The sequence below is a fragment of the Salvia splendens genome, chromosome 8, assembly GCF_004379255.2.
Source record: "Salvia splendens isolate huo1 chromosome 8, SspV2, whole genome shotgun sequence".
In the NCBI taxonomy this organism is placed as follows: domain Eukaryota; kingdom Viridiplantae; phylum Streptophyta; class Magnoliopsida; order Lamiales; family Lamiaceae; genus Salvia; species Salvia splendens.
In genome coordinates, this window is record NC_056039.1 from 2,826,955 (window position 1) to 2,846,184 (window position 19,230).

The 19,230-nt window shown below is 38.3% G+C and overlaps 3 protein-coding genes across 9 annotated transcripts; 1 reads left to right on the forward strand and 2 right to left on the reverse strand.

Annotated features, from left to right (window-relative positions):
• Positions 1 to 1,030: 1,030 nt before the first annotated feature.
• LOC121744606 lies at positions 1,031 to 8,920 on the reverse strand. Of its 3 annotated transcripts, none has more exons than XM_042138203.1 (16): positions 8,735 to 8,920; positions 7,442 to 7,929; positions 6,953 to 7,196; positions 6,218 to 6,498; positions 5,887 to 6,045; positions 5,042 to 5,800; positions 4,869 to 4,960; positions 4,313 to 4,375; positions 4,139 to 4,227; positions 3,996 to 4,061; positions 3,142 to 3,768; positions 2,900 to 2,974; positions 2,637 to 2,704; positions 2,469 to 2,526; positions 2,044 to 2,263; positions 1,031 to 1,853 (listed from the first exon to the last, which is right to left on the reverse strand). In XM_042138203.1, exons 2-16 carry the CDS (start codon positions 7,855 to 7,857, stop codon positions 1,285 to 1,287), a joined length of 3,786 nt encoding a protein of 1,261 aa, XP_041994137.1. In that variant the 5' UTR covers positions 7,858 to 7,929; positions 8,735 to 8,920; the 3' UTR covers positions 1,031 to 1,284. The 3 variants fall into 3 exon arrangements, with proteins under 3 accessions (XP_041994137.1, XP_041994135.1, XP_041994136.1); XM_042138201.1 differs by having other exon boundaries at positions 8,699 to 8,920; XM_042138202.1 differs by lacking the exon at positions 8,735 to 8,920 and adding an exon at positions 8,535 to 8,670.
• Positions 8,921 to 12,687: 3,767 nt separating this feature from the next.
• LOC121743222 (protein trichome birefringence-like 36) lies at positions 12,688 to 14,463 on the reverse strand. Its single transcript, XM_042136458.1, has 5 exons — positions 14,102 to 14,463; positions 13,731 to 13,902; positions 13,481 to 13,662; positions 13,242 to 13,400; positions 12,688 to 13,158 (listed from the first exon to the last, which is right to left on the reverse strand). Exons 1-5 carry the CDS (start codon positions 14,434 to 14,436, stop codon positions 12,861 to 12,863), a joined length of 1,146 nt encoding a protein of 381 aa, XP_041992392.1. The 5' UTR covers positions 14,437 to 14,463; the 3' UTR covers positions 12,688 to 12,860.
• Positions 14,464 to 15,548: 1,085 nt separating this feature from the next.
• LOC121743026 (cytochrome c oxidase assembly protein COX15-like) lies at positions 15,549 to 18,708 on the forward strand. 5 transcript variants are annotated; one of them, XM_042136204.1, is made up of 8 exons: positions 15,549 to 15,764; positions 15,983 to 16,001; positions 16,640 to 16,935; positions 17,225 to 17,447; positions 17,533 to 17,772; positions 17,868 to 17,942; positions 18,220 to 18,351; positions 18,428 to 18,708. In XM_042136204.1, exons 1-8 carry the CDS (start codon positions 15,658 to 15,660, stop codon positions 18,599 to 18,601), a joined length of 1,266 nt encoding a protein of 421 aa, XP_041992138.1. In that variant the 5' UTR covers positions 15,549 to 15,657; the 3' UTR covers positions 18,602 to 18,708. The 5 variants fall into 5 exon arrangements, with proteins under 5 accessions (XP_041992138.1, XP_041992134.1, XP_041992137.1 ...); XM_042136200.1 differs by lacking the exon at positions 15,983 to 16,001 and having other exon boundaries at positions 15,549 to 15,796; XM_042136203.1 differs by lacking the exon at positions 15,983 to 16,001 and having other exon boundaries at positions 15,549 to 15,796; positions 17,258 to 17,447.
• The last annotated feature ends 522 nt before the right edge of the window (positions 18,709 to 19,230 follow it).

The following is a 19,230-nucleotide window of genomic DNA, read 5'->3' on the forward strand; positions in this document are numbered from 1 at the left end:
TAATTTGTTCTACATTAGCATCACTTTAATAAGGGCTTAACATGATTTTTTAAAATTTTTAAAAATTTATAAATACAAAATAAAAAAATAAAAAAAATGGGTAAGGGCTTAAGCCCTACCCTCTTATAGGGTAGATCCGCCCCTGCTCATTACATTCACATTTTATTATAAAATTAGTATATAAAAATAAGATTCATATTCGACTATTTTTTTATCCATACTTCTTCATTTCTTGAAACTCAAGTCGTCAAAAAGTAAGACGCACATAATCACGTATGAAGGGAGTATAACTCACCAAAAAATGTTAATTCTATTTTTTAAGAATCATAACGAAAAGGATCATATTCATTTAAGTCGTAAATTCTGATTAATCCCGTAAGATTTGAAAATTGAATACTACACCATTAAATTACAAAATATAAAATGGTGGATATCGTGACTGATGTGTATGTAGAAGGCCATGTTAGAACAGAAACAAGGCTAAATCTTGTGTTTTCTTTTTCTGCTCTGATTATTGATTAGTTCTTGATCTTCACAAAAGTGTGATGGTGTGCAGTTGACTCCATTAATACAAGAATTTCTTCAAAGAAATCCAGAATTCATCATTGCATTCAGTGTAGATTTGAAAGAGAGCAGCACACATTATTATACCACATTTGTAGAGCACTTCACAGTCTGTTGGTTTCACCTGTAGATCTCTTTGGCCCGAGGTATGAACCAGACGGCGCAGCAGCCTCTGGAGACGGGTTCTTTCTTGAGCGATATGAAATGACTCGGTGCATGGCTTCCATCAGGCTTTTCACCTTCTGGTTGTCGACTCCACGGTCATCATCTACGTTGCTCCCACCACGAGCCTCTGAGGCAGCGAAGCTCGTCTCACCTTGGGACTTATGAAGCCTGAGATACTTCATTATTTCAACTTGGCATAGGCAAGAATTGATCTGCTTGTTTTTATGTGCATAGAGACATAAGAAATGACAAAAGGTTCAAGAAACCGGTGCAGTTTTAGGTTTGGTAGTTGTACCTTTCATTGCCATCAAACTTGTATTTTTTGAATAAAATAGAGAGACTGTATGAAATTACACTCAGAGCATCTCCTACTGGAGAAAAGAATTACTCTGAAATATAAATATAGGATGACTATGAATATTTTCCTAAATTACAACAAAAATGTATACTTACAACAGCCATTAGGCCAAGACGATGAAATTTTAAAAAAATGAGCAGTCGATTCCTCTAAACAAATCAGTATTCCGAGAAGCTGTACAACGAGGGAGTAAGGGCTCAGAAGATGAGTAGGTCTGAGAGGTCATCCATGGGTATCTCGAGGCCAACGACGTCATCGTGTTCTTCACCGTCCACTTCAAAATTGAACCATGAATTGAGATCTTGCGGTGCGCCTGTGTCACCATCCACGCCTAGCTCTTCTATCCCGTCGATGTTGTCGAGGGGCAGAGCTGAGAAGTCAGCCGCGTCTTTCGATGACTCGGGAGGGGCATTACCGGAAGACATGAATCTAACATCTTTTCTCCTGTTGTTTGCTGCTTCACCGTCTGTTTCCGTGATATTATTGACTCCAGACATGGAAAGCTGAGCGGTTTTCTGCTTGGGTTTCGTTTTTGTTTTGCGCTCGCCCTTGGCGCCACCCATGGACAGCCTTCCGTTCTTGCTTGAATCCCTATCCCTTTCGCTTCTCTTTCCCTTTGCACTGCCAGAGATGCCTAGACCAGACGAAGATCGGAAGACAGAACCACCTACATCGTAGAGCGATAGTTCCTTTTTCTTTCCTCTATTTGATACTGGCCCATTTTTAGCAACACCATGATCAAAACGAGGTGAAGTCCCAAGTGTATCTGCCGAATCATAAAAAGCATTTTGACTGTCAACACGAACAGAAGATACAATACAAAGAATAAAACTGAAATGCAAATATTGCTTCTAAGATGTACTGAAAATCGTTACCGAACTATTGAGTTGCCCGAAGTTGGATTATATTTTGCATTGACTATTTGTAACTGCATTTAACAAGATTCAAGTGCTTACCATTGGAAGCTGCTGGGTTAACACCTGAAAGTAGCTCCATCTCCGAGAACTTAGGAGGTGGTGCATATACGACCTCCCTGAGTGCAGGTTCAGAAAAACAACTGATACCCGAATCTTCAAATTTAAGGCATCTAAAAAGCGTTCTCTTGCAAAAATTCAAAGCAACTTGTTTTGACACCTTAAGAATCCCAAGCTTAGTGGCCAAGGTTCCTTTAGTTGCCTGTAAATCATTCCAAACAAGAATCTAAATGAGAAGGTAGTTCTGATTAACATAAATAAAAGAGGAAATCGTGCAGTGCCTTGCTAAATATGATGGTTACTGACAAAACTTAGGAAAACCAATCAATGAAAATTCAACAATTCATAATATAACAACTCTATCTCAAGTGATAAGTAGGGAGACAGAATCAAGAATTTAAACTGACCAGAAGTTTCTTGTACCCCGACTCAACAAGCATGTCCATCGCAACCTGCTCAGGGTCCCTGGCATACAATTAAACACGTTATATATTATGACTAGATGCTAACAATAATTCTGCTCCTTGATAACAAAGTCTTAAACATAGGAAGGATCCAAGAAATACGTAATTTACCTTCTAACGTCATTTTCTTCTTGAATAGCCTTATCTATTTTATCCAAGCATGTCTTCTTCTTTCGAACCTAAATTTTAAGCACAAGAAAGAAAATCAATCACATTGATGCAGACAGCCTTGCGATGTTGAGAGTATGTGTTTGAGAGGGGAAGGAAGCATGAGCAATAACAAAGAACTGCTCATCAATGAATTCACAGAAATGTATATCTTAATGATATCGAGCAAGAATAACTCTGAGAAAAATGATATCAAGTAAGATGACCTGTTCAAGAAGTCCGTTCTCCAACCGAGCAATTTTATGGTTGATTCCCTCATCTTCTTTGTCATCCAATGCAGGCTGCATTGTATCAATTAGACAATCAAAAATAAAATACATAAAAGTAGACAATATATTTGCACTTTAACTTATCAATAATGTCATAAAGAGGATTTAGCATGATGAAAAGGATGGCCAATATGAAAACACTTAATTTTCAGTAGCACTCTTTACAATCTGAAACTTACCACAGCTTCCAGGAACAGGCCAATGCTCTGCAGTTCTTCTACAAGTTTTTCTTCAACACTCATATGCTCATATTGAAAATCTAAGGAAGAAATGCCACTATTATTCGGAAGCAGACTTTGTGGAGCATGCTCAAATCTTGAAAGCCTAACCAAAACTTCAACCTCTGAGTGCATGAAACAATCTTTTTGTGTCAGATCACCATTACACATATAGTCTTGTGCACTGGGGCTCCTATCCACATCCATATTCCCATTACAAGGAAAAATCTTATGCACATTACCATTTTTCCTTGTCTGAGCACCAATTACTGGCTCGGAGAAGTCTAAGTTGCTTATATGCTGACTTTCAGTTTCAGAGAGGAAGTATGAATTATTAGCTGAATTCCTTGGTCTCCCAAATCCAGTTTCTTCAAACTCTTCAATTTCATCTTCCACGATGAGAGCAGATAGTACCCTCTGATAAAGTGGAGTACTTTTACCAAATGTTTTCTCTGCATCTGAGGACCCACCTACGGAGGAGTTCTGATGCTGCTCAACAGAATCCATCCTATCCAAAGAATTCGAGCAATGGTTGCTTCTGAAAGAAACAGAGCCAGAAGCTGGCATATCCTTACGGCAAGAATCGTCCTGGTAAAAGAAAAGCAAGCACTTTAAACATCAGGACTTCGGGTACAGTAAAAAAAAAGAGTTGTGACCATTTCTCTTAAAAAAATATTAGAAGACAGATGCTCAAAAGATTCAGCTCAAGATATGAAACAAATAGCAGATTCGGAATACTTAATGAACCAACAAGTGTTGCAGAATGGGGTCCAAATGCAATACAGTGAAAGATACTAGTTACAAAGCACATTCACCTGATCAAAGTTCCCATTACTCCGGTACTGAGACAAACTTGTACATGACTCTTCAGCCAATTTTAGCTGATTCAAAATAAAGAAACTTTTAGGAATTGACAACGAAAATTGGAGAATCAACGTAACCATCAATAGGGCTTCACCTCTCGTGATAAGTATGATTTTTCATCTGGACCAATAGAAGCAAACAATGCCTCAAATGTCTTCCAGAAGGCACTTGAACATGCTTTGACTGCAGTATGGATATGACATGAATTATCGGTAAAATATATACGATAAACTTTTTTACCAGAAATAAAAATAATGGTGATGCTTACTGCTAAAGTTGCAGGCCAGATTGGCAGCTGCCATGAGTTCTTCTCGGTCATCATCTGACTCTCCTGAGAAGGAATAGTACCTCATTTTGTTATAATCAATTCAAAACGGAAGACATGTAAACTGGTTTAAGGTCCTTATCACTTATTCTGCTAAGGGAATCGTACTTCATTCTGAACATGACATGAACTGGTTAACGTGAAGGCAGTAAGACTGATTTATTGGAAAAAAGCATGACTAAGTGATAAAGCAAGTTAAGCACAAGGCACAAGTTCTATTGGCTATAACTAGGTACTGATTTTTTAAAAATCCAAAAAATGGAGCTTTTGTCTTTAGTCTAGGCTCTACACGATTTAAGAAATCGACAAATACAGGGAGCAATTCATGGATCTAAACAAAAAGTTAAGTCAGACCCTCAAACAAATTAGAATCAACCTACGATTTACAGACTTCATCTACCACTAACCAGTAACCACATAGTACAATCAAGAAAACTACAAGAACTAAATCTTTCATGGGCACTATGCCCATAACCTAAAAATTTATTAAAAGGCTTACCGCTGCAATCAGGAGATCCCCCATTTGTCATATGGCCAAGACGAGAAAAGTTTTTGCGGTCCGACAGCTTTTTCAAAGGACGACCGGACTTGCTGTGGCATATCCAAAGACATAATGAGAAACTGGAAAAAATTACAGAAAACTAGAGCTTATCAGCAAAGAAAATAAAGTACCTTCCACTCTTCTCAGAACCAGACCTTGCATTTCGAAGAGGCTTAGTTGCCACCACAGTATCCAATTTTTCTCTTGTTGGTGAAATGCTAGCCCTCGAAAATGGTGAAACTCGTCCACTTCGCCCTTGCCTTCTCACACCATCACTAATATCTTCTTTGGCAACAATTTTATTCTTTTTTATAGGGATTGTTGATGGCCCAACACTTGGCCCATTTGCAGTCCTTTCTTCCTGATTCCAACTTCCCACACCTTTATCATTTATTCTGCTCTCACCAGCACCAGATTCTTCACTTTCAGACAATCTGGCTGGAGATGAAATATTTTCAGATCTTACTTTAAAATTTTGGCTTCCATTAGCTGAACTCTTGGTAAGAAGGGAAGAGTTGATCCCACCAATGCTTATCCTCGGACCAAAGTCCGTAGGAGAACACCCTTCAGATTGCATCTGTACTTCATCACTGTTTGATACTGGGATAAGATTTGTTCTCCTTGTTCGTGACATCTTCTGTGGCCTCTGACCAACCCATTGAGTTATTGGGGGAGAGGATGATCCTGAAGGTAAGGGACGCTTGCGATTGTTAGGCCCACCAATGGAAGTGTTTTTAGTCACAACTTGGCCCTGTTCCCAACTCTCCAAAGTTTCAGCCACACGAGGAGCATTAGCAGCAGCCGTAGAGCCACTCCGTGGTGCCCTTGAAGCCTTTCCCTTTACAATTGGACTAGATGACATTGTATGGTTCTCCTCGCGATTATTCAACCTAAAGGCGATCCAGCAGAATTATCATTCCCAAAATTCCAATTCATGTCAAACGAAGTACATCTGTATAAAAAGAGAGGCACATACTTGACATTTACTTTTCCCAGAGGTCGTTCCTTTATTAGTCCCGCGGACACATCCCTTGAGAGCATTGATTTTTCTTGTTCACTTTTGAAAGTTAGCCGTGGAGTAGAACCAGCAGGAGATGGCATAGGCTCTAGCTTATTACCGCTCGAAGATCCTGATCTGTCAAAATAGATCCAGGGCAAAGACATTATGATATTAAATCAATACCATCAACCGTTCAATAAATTAAAACTTCCCCATGAAAAACTAATTTCCGGAATAACAAGTAGGCTGCACAATTTCTGGATAGTTCAGTGAATAATGGCAACAAGATTACAAGAAACTTGCTTACCTAAAACCATGGGCAGAATCACCAGGGAGCATGCTAGAATCAATAGAAAGCTTATTATGCATGTTCCGTTTCGGTCCACCATCATTGTCAAGGGATCTTGAAGATACCGCACCAACAGAGCGTTTCCTTTTCATTTTCTTATCCCATCCTTCTCCACCTGCAGGCAACCTTCTTATTTTTTCCTCAACCATATCAGAATCTGCAATATTATCTTTTAGAATGTCTCTTTCTTTTGTCACTATCATAGGCTGGCGCAGTACTGCATTATTCCTGCATTCTGCCTGAAAATGGAAAGTACGCAATTAATTCTTAACACAATAATGAAAGTGGCCAAATGTGCAAATTGCAAAAACTATTAATGAAGCTCAATTGATAACCACTAGAAATATAAAATGCAAGAACGCAAAATAGATACCAGTGCATTTAAGGCATAACAATCATAAGATACTTATTTGAAATGTACCATTTATAACTTTTACATGTAAAAGGACAAAAATAGGAAGTGTGAGTTCACAATGTACACAAGCTCTTCAGTGCATGATCAGCAATCTTTCCTGCTACTATTAAGTAATCCAAGTTAGAGTGAATAGTGGTTGTCTTGTACTTCTAGTCTGACTCTTGCTTTCTTAGTGTTATTTCTAGTCATGACCTCTTGTTTTCCTATTGTTACTGGGGTGGATATTAGAACCCAACACAGCAGAGATAATAAATATAGTAGATTCTAGTTTTACAAACCCGAGGTTCAGTTGCTGAGGTACGCAACCGCTTACTGAGACCAACATTCTTAGACCGGTCATCAAACTTCTGACTTCCCAGTTCAGAAGAGTTCCGATGTATCTGAGATATCTTCAAAGTTGCACCACTAGATCTTTCATTCGTCAACAACTCATTCCGCAGCTGCTGTGGCTTCTTAGAGGGCAAGGCCTCAACATATCTGCTCAACTTAGTTAAATGCTCATCGAACTTTCTAGCTCGACCGCTGGTCAAAAAGAGATGTGTTTGTTTCAGAATATACAAAGGATGATAAGAATATTTGAAAAATCATACAAGTGCACGGTTCTAGACAATCATTTACATAATTTTTAGAATTTAGCACGCATGTCAAAAGATTGTGTATGGATATGGCTCTGGAACATAAACACAGAATGGAGTAGATGGCCAATTCATTTCAACATTCCAAATGTTCAGCACATGCAAGGTTTCCAAACAAGTATCTAATCTTACCTGGCTTTGAAACAAGTATCTGCGACGCTTGCTCTTAATCGTTTTAGCTCCTCAACAGCAGCTGGAGGTGAATTCTTCGGATGAGCAGATCCGAAAGAGTTTTCTTCCGAATTGCTCCCAGCTGAATTAGCGAGAACCCTCCTCAACTCACCAGACCGAGCATGTCTTGGATCACCCATAACAATCGGCTCCAAGATTAGGCATTGAGATAATGAAGGCACATCTCCCGGTGAAATAGCACTGCCTCGAGAATTGGCCTTCCCAGAACTAATATTCCTACTTTCTGAACCTTCTCTGAAACTTGAGGACCGACCCAAAGAGGGAGAAGCGTATCCCCTCTGGCTACTCTGGTAGTTACCAGCAAAATTAGTATCTGAACTGGCTGACATCAATTCATACCTTGAGTTTCCATCCATTATTAGGATGAATAACTCATGTCTCTAAGTCTTCCTTCCTCTTTAAAGTTCACACGACCTATGCAGCAAAAACTGGAAAAGCCAGAAATGTAAAAGTCATCAGAGATCTTGAAGGACATTATACTGTTTACCATGATAGCTCTATGAACTTTGACACTAAATATCACATAGGAACTCACAGAAAAGAACTCCCAGAATGAGTCAGGGGTGTAGATAAGCAGTAATTAGTCAAAGGCACATAGATACAGTAATCTCATTTCAAAATGAAGCACTTCAGTACCATCAGAAATTGGGTAACTACAGTGTTGTAGACTTCCGTGATTGACACTGACATTTCTACATATAGTTAAACTTCCAAATCATTCAAATACTTAAGTGTTCTCTTTACAAACAAGTGAAGAATCCCGTCAAATATGATCTAACTATTCAAAGCCCAACAATTCACTCTGCAGTTTTTAACCACACGCTTCAAAAACACTTCTTTAACTACAAACATACAATTCCCAAAATACAACATTGAACAATACGAGAGCAATTGCCAATACACAATAGTACATGTAACTGCCCATCAATTCGATGAATTCGCACCTAAAGTTTCGAAAACAAAATTGAACATGGAATTATCCAAATTAAGCGAAGAAAAGCAGCAGTGAATTACAAACCAGCATATAACCTACATGCGAAAACACTCCAATTTCTCATTCAAACACTGAAAATCCCCAATTGACCAAGTCCAAATTAGGGTTTATCCATAAACTCCCGTTCCCTCCAAATTCAATAAATTACACAGCTTCCAGCTCCAATCAATCGCGCTAAACACGAGAGGATCGAACAGGCTAACCTGCATTAATCGATCGACCGGGATCGGAGAGCTTACCGCCGAGAGTCCGAGACAGAAGGGGGAAATCGAAGAGAGGGAGAGAGAGAATATACGTCAGTAGAGAGAGAAAGAGAGACGGCGATAGCTGGATTTTGGGGGCAAAATTAATTAGATTTTTTGCCCTAAAATTTAGAAGATGTTTTTTATTGCTTACATACTGATACTGAATTTGGGGAAAAATTGTACTTAATCCTCACTTACATTTTGTTGTTTGTTTTTTTTTTACTTTTTTCAGAATATATCTGAATAAAAGTGGGATTATTGTCTGGGTAAAAGAAGCAATTTCGACCAAGGTTGACATTTTTAAACAAAAGGCGAAAATGATGTCAGAAAACATTTTGTGACAAACTAGTTTTGGAATAGTTTCTATCAGTTGACTTAGAAAATAAAATACACATTAAACAGTACAAAATCTCGCTTAGTTGATAAAGATATTTTCTTCCAACTAACAATAAATTGAAGATTCAAAGTACTACATGAGATAAATCATTACTATTAATCTTTTAAAGAAAAACATAAGATATAATATCTCGTTGCGAGTCTATGATAACAGAAAACAAACACAACTTAATATCTATAACCCAAAAACAAACACAACTTAATATCTGTATAAAACCAAGTAAGAAAAAAATGATTACGTCCTATACGTTGTAGCACTGAAAAAACATTACTAATTATAATTTTTTTCAAAAAAATATTGATGAATTAGTTATATTTGAGAAAGTGAAAAAAATTGCCTCTTGCTCTTGCTGTAATCCTCCTGGTGTAAAAAACTGTGATGGTTCGCAAGCACATAAATTATTAACTTTTTAACACTACTCATAATATTGAGTTTTGGACCTTTGGTTAAAACTCCTCGTCATGGAACTCTATATTTTCATTTTTATTTGAATTTGGATTTATATCAGTACGATATACTAGTGGAATTTTACACAGAAAGTGATACTGGACATGAAAATTTGAACTCATGCAAAATTTCAAAACATTAAAAAGTTCATGACTATTTAGGTAAAAGAAAGACTAAAGTCTCAAAATGGTCCTTAACATATTGCGATTTTTTATTTTGGTCCAAAACATTATCTTTTGAATTATTCGGTCTCTCACATTTGAAAACGGGTCACATTTGGCCCTTTTTGGACGGTTCCGTCAAATTTTTGACGGTTTTAATTACCGGGTAACAAATCCATCACTAATCTGTTACTAACGCCGCCCTCAACGCCTCCTCCACCGGCCGCATGTCCGCCGACGAGCTGAACACCGTCGTCGCCAAATCAACGACGAGCCAATTGATTTCAACTGCCTATCCGCCAAAAACTACGTCAAAATCTGCCGCCACAAGCAGAATTTATGGATCCAGCACACTGACGCCGTCTCTGGACTAGCCATCGACGGCGATCGCGGCGAGCTCTACTCAATCTCATGGGATAAGAGCTTTAAAACGTGGAAAACATCTTCCGATATGGCTTGCATCGACTCCGTCGGTTCAGCGCATTTCGACGCCATGAACGTCGTCGCCTCCTCCGGCGGAATCGTCTACACCGGCTCCGCCAACGGGAAGATCAAGGTGTGGAGAGCATCCGCCTCCGGCGACAGGAGAAAACGGAGCTTGAAGACGACGCTATCGAAGCTCGATTCGAGTGTGAATGCTCTCGCGCTGACGCCGGATGGGGCGGGGTTGGCCTCCGGCGGCGGCAGCGGAGTGATTCTGGTTTGGGAGAGGAGAGACAATGGCGGCGACGATGAAGAGATGAATTTCTTCGTTGCTTGCTGCTTGAAAGGGCATAAAGGGGCGGTGTTGAGATTGGTTTGTGTTAGTGACGGATTAGTGACCCGGTAATTAAAACCGTCAAAAATTTGACGGAACCGTCCAAAAAGGACCAAATGTGACCCGTTTTCAAATGTGAGGTACCGAATAATTCAAAAGATAATGTTTTGGACCAAAATAAAAAAAATCGCAATATGTTAAGGACCATTTTGAGACTTTAGACTAAAAGAAATTATCATCTCTTAATATGAGTATTTCCTCTTCTTGTTCATCTCTTAAACTGAAAACTTGCTATGGAAAGTGCATTCTCACCTGCTGAATTTGCTCTCTGTAGTCTGTATACCCAAGCTCTTAACATTGATAACTTTTCAACTGCATAAATCTCTAAAGGAGAATGATTATAATCCAACTGCCTTGCTCTAATAAAACGCAGAATTTCTCATGCTCCGGCCTATTTTCTTCGTTTTATCTTTCACATCTTACTGTATAAGTTGCTTATGTATTCACTCAATTCAGTCAGAGCTCTTAGCTTCTCTCTCTCTCTCTCTCTCTCTCTGAGATTTTTGCTTCTTGCTGGCAAGTTCTTGTAATACTGTACATTATATCCGGCTGCAACGCTGCGTGCAAGAAAATGCTCATCGAGAATGTGTGTTACCTCTTTCTCCTAAAGCTATTCTATTTGAACTGCTACTGTGATACTGGTGGGAGGAAGAGACATGATTGCCCTTTGAAACAATAATTGTAACTTTATATTGTTATCAACCTTGTGGCATGTCTGTTTTTTTTTCGCGCGAACTTTAAGCCTGGTGGCATCAACGTGCCACATTATCACCCACGTGAGCAACTGAGGTAGCCTTCGTGGCGGATGGAAGGATCTATCCTCGGTAAGGTTCTTGACAAGGAGGAGGTCATGGTGTTTCCTGGAGGTTTGCTGCATTTCTAGGTGAATGTAGGCGAGGCGTCGGCCGCCATAATTGGGAGCTTCAACAGCCACAATCTTGGTTTGGTGAGAATCCCATCTGCTGTGTTTGGAAGAAACTATTTACTGAGGTTTCTTTGTGTATACTATTGAAATTTTTTTGTGTACAACTAAATTTTCATTTTACAGTGAAATAAAGTTTAGCTCGTTGAAGGTTGAGATTTTATATATTTTCTTCTTTAAGTTTAGTGTAGTTAAAATTATAATCAGAGTATACAGAGTTAAATAGTGATTAATTGGAAAAGCTTAAAGTAGGAAAGGAAAGGTAAGGATCTAAAGTTAAACTAAAGAGGATGTAGAGTCATTGCATGCTTCAATTATTTAAATTTGGTGAAGCACTAAGTCAACAAAAAACCGCTTTCACTTTTTCAACCAACACAACTAATCCATTCTCCAAGAAAAAGCAAGAGTAATTTACATGATTATTAATCGGTCAAGATAGCTACTAACTACTACTGTACTACAAAACTCTCATATGTATTTCAGATTTAATGTAAAAAAAATCCATATCAAATTGTTAAGTTCATGAATGTAAGGTCTTGTTTAGTAGTGTTGCTAAAATAGACATGAGATGAGTTAGAAAGTAAAAAAAATAAGATTGTGTTATTACCTGTGTTGTATACGTACTCTGTTATTTTTTAATAGATAATATTGAAACTGAATATAAAAGAGTGAGATCTCTGTTAGTCATTATTAAATTTGATCGAATTTACTGCTCAAGAACATGAATCTTTATTGTCACAAGAAGTGGTAACAATCATTGAAGAGTGCAATGCAAAAAAAGTTTGCCCTAATTATGGCAAAGCATCATGTAGTGTTTTCAGACACTATGATTTTACATTTGGTTTCGAGCTGTAAAGTCACAAGGAAGAATTAATGGCACAAATAAATAAAGTTGAAGAAATGCAAAATATACAGTCAATTTTCAAAAATGAAAGAAAATTTGTCACCAAGGGTTAAATAGAACTATGGCTTTCCCTCTGTAACATTACATTGGGACTTCATAAAATCATTGTTTATACCAAATGACACAAAATGTCATATAGTGATCACACTCAATACAAAATAATCCCAATTTGGCTTAGAAATTTTGGATTTTAGATAGTACCGACTCTCATTACTTAATCTTTTATATATATACGGATATACCATGGGTGTAAAATGACATCATCAGTATACACATAATACATACTATCGACATCGAAATAGGAAAAAAGCACTACCTTCCCAAGGACAAAAGAAGCCCAAGAAATATAAAAGCAAACAAGCATAACATCTAAACTAGAAAACATAACATTTTTACAATAGATGAAAAGCACAATCACTAGGCAAACTTAATACATGATAAGCTGCGACCACAACTATTCTTTTGTCTTAATTTAAAGCATTGCATACAAGATATCATTCCAAGTATCAGGCACTCCAGGCAGACACCAATGGCTACAATCAGAGTTGTGATCCTTCATCAGCTGGTTGTTCTTTCCCCCGGCCGCCCGGGCATAGACCGAGGGGTGACCGTCCCGTCTCAAATCCGACAACGTCATCACATCCTGAAATGACACCGGGAACTCCATGCTCCTCAGCACCTTCACCAGAACCACCATTGGCTCCGGGACATGAGGCCGGGTTAGATACTTCAGTGGCTCTTTATCTTTACTACACTTCCCTCCATTCTCCCTGCAGAAACAAGCCAAGATTTGGATTAGTTTAAGTAATAAGAATTTGTAATAGAATATTTAGTCATAGATTCATAGTAGTACTTGTTATGTCTAGGTGACATGGTTCTAAAGAACACTTTAGTCCTCCTAGGATCAAGATTTAGGTCAATCCACTTAGCCCAAGTTCTCATCCCTTTCTCATAAGCAAGTGACGGATTGATGCCTTTGTACACATTGTTCCCCTCCATCACAAAATCCCATCTGCAAGAGAAGAACATCACTCAATCATGTTCAGACAATCACTAAACCGCGTAAAACAGAGGCGAAACGGGTGATCATACGAGCTTCGTTTATCCGAGTGAGTCCACCAATGAGCCGAATCAAACACGAGGGCATCCACACCTCTCCAATACTTGGCATTCTCCTCAATCAAATCTAGGTGCAGTATTCTCTTCCCATCAGCCTCTCTCTTCAACTCCACCAAGAAAGGAGCCCAACAGAATTCAATAGACATCTCAAAATCCTGCACAAAATAGCTCAGTCATGACTCATTCTCGAATCATGCAAAATTGATGAAATGTGGACACTCACTAGAGCAAGAAAGGCCATTGTAGGGCCATTGTAGATGACCGATTTTCGAGATGTCGGGACAACGGACTGAACCAAGCAAACAAGGGACTCCCACTGGTTCCTCATTATGGAATCACCCACCAGCATGATCCTCTTCCTCCTCATCCTTCCAAGAAAATCCAATGCATCAAACCTGCATTGTCACAACATGTACATTATACTTATGAAAGAAACAATCTTGAATCCCAGTACACTCCAAAAAAATCATACTAGTACACTCCAAAAAATCTCCAAAGAATCTTGAATCCTAGTACACTCCAAAAATCCTAAAAAACTCCAAAAAATCCCAGTACACTCCAAAGAATCTTGAATACTACTAGTAGGGTGATCACCTAGGAATAGAGCAGCCATGGGGCTTCCACCTCCACTTCTCGTAGTCAGAGTCGGGGCGGCCGTTTTTGCGGCAGGTGACGGCGCTGCTGAGGTAGGGGCAGTTGGCGTCGTAGAGGGGGTAGGTTTGATCGTAGACCCATTTTCCTTTGCTGAAGTCGCAGCTTCTGAGGGATGAGTGTCTGCTTTGGAACATGGAGATCTCGTCATCTTTGTCGTCTAGCCACTGGAGTTCTTGCTGGTCGTAATTGGAGGATTGGATGAGAGAGAAGGAGGAGAGGGAGAGGAGAAAGAAGAGGGAGAGAAGGAAAGGGCTATTGGTTTGGAAGTCTGCCATTTTCAGACAGGAAGCCTTTGGTGTGAGTGAAAGTGAGTGAGGAGTGTTTTATAATGTCTGGTAGTTTTGACATTATTTTGTTGTTCTTCAATCTTGGCTTGAGTTGCGGTAAATTAAATGGGCCATCTCACACTCATTGCTTTGACTTGTTTTTAGTACTACTTTCATATTGTATTAAACTATGGCGAATACAAAAAACGAAACTCGTGTGTCTGACAAATTGGTGTAAAATTGTCGCGCCATGGGTGCAGCAGAAGCTCCAAAGATTGAATTTAATGAAGTTTTCGAGCTCTTATGAGCGGGACGTGGGGTTACTCGATCACCAATCCCACGTGAATCTATCATTAATTATATGCTATGTGCTCATGCATATTTACACATAAGTATGTGTGTGTTTTCATTTTTATTATTATTTTTTTTAATCATTTAACTATGTAGAAAATTCTTTCTTTTAGGTGGATGGTTTCAGTCTCAGATTATTATTATTATTATTATTATTATTATTATTATTATTATTATTATTATTATTATTATTATTATTATTATTATTAAAAACAAGATTTTCAAGACCAGTGAATAATTGGTTTACCGAGACTATGGGCCTACGTGCTGAAGTGATTCACCGAGACTTTTGGCCCATCAAATAAAGTTTAAGTGGCACAACTTTTTTGAGCTTGCTCGATTTACTAAATCCATATCACTAAAACAAATTTGTTAGTTTCTTGGCTATTCGATTATACGTTATCATTTTAGCATTTTATAATGAAGTATCTCATCCTCAATGTAATTATAAAAAAACTACCTAACGTTCAACTTAGCTTTAAAATATTTTGTTAAAAATTGTCGAACCAAATTATCCTTGGAGCAATTACTCAAGAAATGAAGACATTTTCAGTTAAATGCACTGAATAAAATCAAACATTTACCCTACCTTTTACAAATAATATATTGCTAATTACAATGAAAAGCGGATGAATATTAGCTGAATTAACAACATAAAGTCAAATAGTAAATTATTTGTGAATTAATTAAAACGCATTTTTCCAAAGTTTTTTAATATAAAACATAGCAACGGATAGTTTGGATTAATTTTGGAGGTATAATTCCGCATATTCAATAGTACTCAAATCTAGTTCTCATCATGATTGAAAACAAATTGATTTTGCTTCTGAGGAGAAGCAAATCCCTAACCCCCAAATTTTCTGAATCGAAGTTTAGCAAATGGAAAACATATTCCACTCCTTCAACCGAATCACAGTCGAGCTTTTACTACTCGAGAATCATTCCTTCTGTCAAAACCTCAATCACAGGAAGCTTCATTGGCTGTGGTATAAGGTCATTGCTTCAAAATAATGTTAAGGTTTTCAAATTTTTGTCGCTTCTTTCGCTGCTGTGATTCATTTGTTTTCATTCTTTTGTAGCGTCACAACACAAAACACGTTCATTACCTCGAGTTATATGTTTTGGACACTAGAAATTCGGAGAAGTGACCTGAAATTTTATTTGTCTAATCAGTCCATGAGCTAAAATTTGCGGCAGTTTGCAGTCTGTTTGAGCTTGCTAAGGTGCTTGTTTGCTTGTTTTCTGTGCAAGGCTATTCGTTTGGGAGGTTTGATGGTGTACTCTAACGTTTGCTTCTGAATGTTTCATTGATTTTACATGTTTGCAGTTGTGCATTTCGTGCAATTCTTATCATGTTTATTGGATGAACAACATGAATGTCTTTATGTTGATTTGAGTTTGCATACAATTATATTGTCTTTGATGCAATGTGCTAATTTAGGTTAGGATATTGCCTCTTTTCTGGATTCTAACACTTGGAACTTTTGCTGATTACAACGAGTTGCTACAAATTGTATTGAGCTTTATACGCTTCCTTTTGTTCGTTGGACATTTGTTCCTATATGTATAACTTAGTGCTTCATGAGGTAGTTTTGATGTTGTTTTATTTCTTAAGATTATCAACCAGGGATGCTAGAAATCTGACTGCTACATGACTTGTTGTACAGCTAATTACTAAAATGAATATCGGAAATTGCTATGACTAGATGAAAACTTTAAGATACATCATACAACCCCATTTTCTTATACTGTTTTCTGCTAAAAAATGCGTAATAGTTATCCACTCTTTTCAGACTATGCTATTGAATTCATTTTCTAACTAGACCATAATCCTTACATAGGACTCTTGTTATCTGTCCAGAACTTCCACATTCGCTCATTCCGGAATTTCTCAACCGCCAAATCCACAAATGCAAAAGGAACAGAAGGATTGAAACTTCTGGTCACTGCTGGGTCCAATGCTCAGGAAGTAGTTGGTATTTGGCTTTTTGTATCTGCTGCTTGGGTGTACAGCATGGTGGTTCTCGGTGGCGTCACACGGCTGGCTAAGTCTGGCCTTCCAATGACAGGCTGGAAATTCACTGGTCGTCTTCCTCTCTCTAATGACGATTGGTTGGCAGAATTTGAAAAATACAAGCAATCCCATGACTACAAACGGTAAATCAAGTCACTGCAATTTGTTTTTGATTTATCTCTCACTCACTGCCCTCAGCATTGTGATTGCTTCTCCAAGATCAGCATGTATTGCTTAATAAGTATAAAATGCTGATTGTTTCTCTTGAACCCTTTTCATGACAATTATGTTTTTTTGCTTGGCTTTTGGTACATGCTGGGGGCACTTGAAATGCTACTGGACATGCATGTTCTTTCAATTTTATTAATCCCCAGTTCAGCTGTCCTGTGGTGAATTTTAACAGTTAACCAATCTTAGTTTTATTTTTTGCAGAGTAAATAAAGAGATGACTATTGATGATTTTAGGTTGATGTATTATATGGAGTATGCTCATGTTTTGTGGGGAAGGTCATTGGCCGTTATGTTTGGAGTACCTTTTTCATATTTTCTTTTAAAAGGATATATTACACTCCTTCTCGGACTTAGGCTCTCTGGACTATTTGCTCTTTGTGCTGGGCAAGGACTAATAGGGCGGTGGACAGCCAAGTGTTCAGAGGTAAAAGCTAAAGTTTCTACCGCATTTACATTACTTGATTATGATAACTTTTTGTTTCTAAAAGAAAATTATTTCCTTCTCTTAGGAACCCAAGTCCGAGTTTGCTGGACCAAGAGTAAGTTTTTACCACCTAGCAGCTCATTCGATTTCAACCTTTGTTGTTTACTCTGGGCTCTTTTGGACGGCTCTTTCTGTCGCCATGCCTGAATCCCCTGCGGAATCAATAGCCTGGGTTCAACAGGCAGCAAAGGTCAAGCGTTTTGTTCTCCCTGCAAGTTTTATTGTTGGGATCACTGCTATCTCTGGAGCATTTGTGGCTGAAAGTGTAAGTATACCTTTTCTTTTGTCAGTTTTTTAACTGAATCGCTTAAAGTGGAATTTATGTATGGTTACATAACCACGTAGATTTGATATTTCCAGGGCGGTGCTTTTAGTGCTTCTTCACATACGAGCGAGGGATGGGTTTCAAATGATGTATTTGTCTTGAAAACTCAGGTACAAAATCTCTTTGATGTTACACCAACAGCGCCTGTAGTTTTTCCGTGTGGAATATAGCAATTTTGAGGCGTTGCAAATGTCTTAACAAGTAATGAAACTTAGAACACTAACTATATATAATCATCACAATTTTACATGGCAAAGTTAATTTATCGGTTGTGATTATGTTCAAGTACTAAACAGTGTTCATTAGTCACAAGACAATATTTGTGTAGTTGCTTCACGCCAGAAGCATGGCATAATCAAACTCATATGCCTTTCTTCTATATGCCAGCTCGTCCACCAAGTACTCGCTGCTGCATCTTTACTTGCCATTGGTGGCCTGTGGTGGTCGACAAGAACACCTGATATACCTCCTGCATTACGGCCTTTAATAGGAAGCACTATTGGCATCGCTGCAGTTCAGGTACTAAGATCAACTTCCTTGTATGTGTACAAGACATTGTTGTGGGAATCGCTCTAAAAGGGCCGTTATCCTGCAGGTTAGTTTGGGGACAGCTCCTCTCTTGTCGACTGCACCGCCCTCACTGGGCACTCTTCATCAGGCGGGCGTGTTGACCCTCTTAACCCTCGCAATATATCTGAACCACATCGTGAGACGACCTTCTTCTCAACTCCTCAAAACTCTTTCTTCTGTAAGTAAAACAATAACCTGACCTGATGGTGCAGGATCTGGTAGTTACACTTCTTCTGGTGTAATTCTTTGCTTTTTCGCCTAAAGGTTAAATAACATTTTAATGCATTTTAGTTCATGTATGATGTATCTATCCATCTATATATAAGGCACACTCATCAACAGATTGCATCAACTTAGGCGACTAGGATTTTTCGTTGTGCAATAACTGCGAACAAATCCCAATTTCATGGTTGTTGCGACTAATTTTGAGTTATGGGAGGGACAAGAAGTTGACCTTCATAATTTTCTTGCGATTTGCCTTAAAATGTGTTGGGTTGGGTCTCCTAAAATGGAGCTCTAACCCTTCTAACATTTATGATTCTTCTCAACCACACTCTGCGTCGACCTTCACTGCAACTTCTCAAGACTCTCCCTTTTGTTGTGAAAGAAAGCACCATAGAATTTTAGTCTCTTACTAAGAGGTTAGCATATTTTTGACACTGGTATGTATGCAGCCAAGGTGTTGTGAGTTGTCAGCATGAATAATTCTTCGTCTACTGAAATGAATGTGTTTTTGGGCGTTGTTAGCAATGAATTATAATTTGTTCATGTAATTTTTATACCCTTCTAAACTGACCTGATTAATATGAATAATGTCTTTCACTTGTA

Bases quoted from the DNA above. Each gene is read 5' to 3' on its own strand.
- LOC121743026 (XM_042136200.1), top strand. From the start codon at position 15,578: ATGATTGAAAACAAATTGATTTTGCTTCTGAGGAGAAGCAAATCCCTA. The intron at 16,936-17,224 runs GTAAATCAAGTC...TATTTTTTGCAG, and splicing joins CAATCCCATGACTACAAACG to AGTAAATAAAGAGATGACTA. The intron at 17,448-17,532 runs GTAAAAGCTAAA...TCCTTCTCTTAG, and splicing joins GGACAGCCAAGTGTTCAGAG to GAACCCAAGTCCGAGTTTGC.
- LOC121744606 (XM_042138203.1), bottom strand. From the start codon at position 7,857: ATGGATGGAAACTCAAGGTATGAATTGATGTCAGCCAGTTCAGATACT. The intron at 6,499-6,952 runs GTTTGTAAAACT...TTCCATTTTCAG, and splicing joins CCTCAGCAACTGAACCTCGG to GCAGAATGCAGGAATAATGC. The intron at 4,062-4,138 runs GTGAAGCCCTAT...ATTTTGAATCAG, and splicing joins AATCATACTTATCACGAGAG to CTAAAATTGGCTGAAGAGTC.
- LOC121743222 (XM_042136458.1), bottom strand. From the start codon at position 14,436: ATGGCAGACTTCCAAACCAATAGCCCTTTCCTTCTCTCCCTCTTCTTT. The intron at 13,663-13,730 runs GTGAGTGTCCAC...TATTTTGTGCAG, and splicing joins CAATGGCCTTTCTTGCTCTA to GATTTTGAGATGTCTATTGA. The intron at 13,401-13,480 runs GTATGATCACCC...CTTCTCTTGCAG, and splicing joins CACTCGGATAAACGAAGCTC to ATGGGATTTTGTGATGGAGG.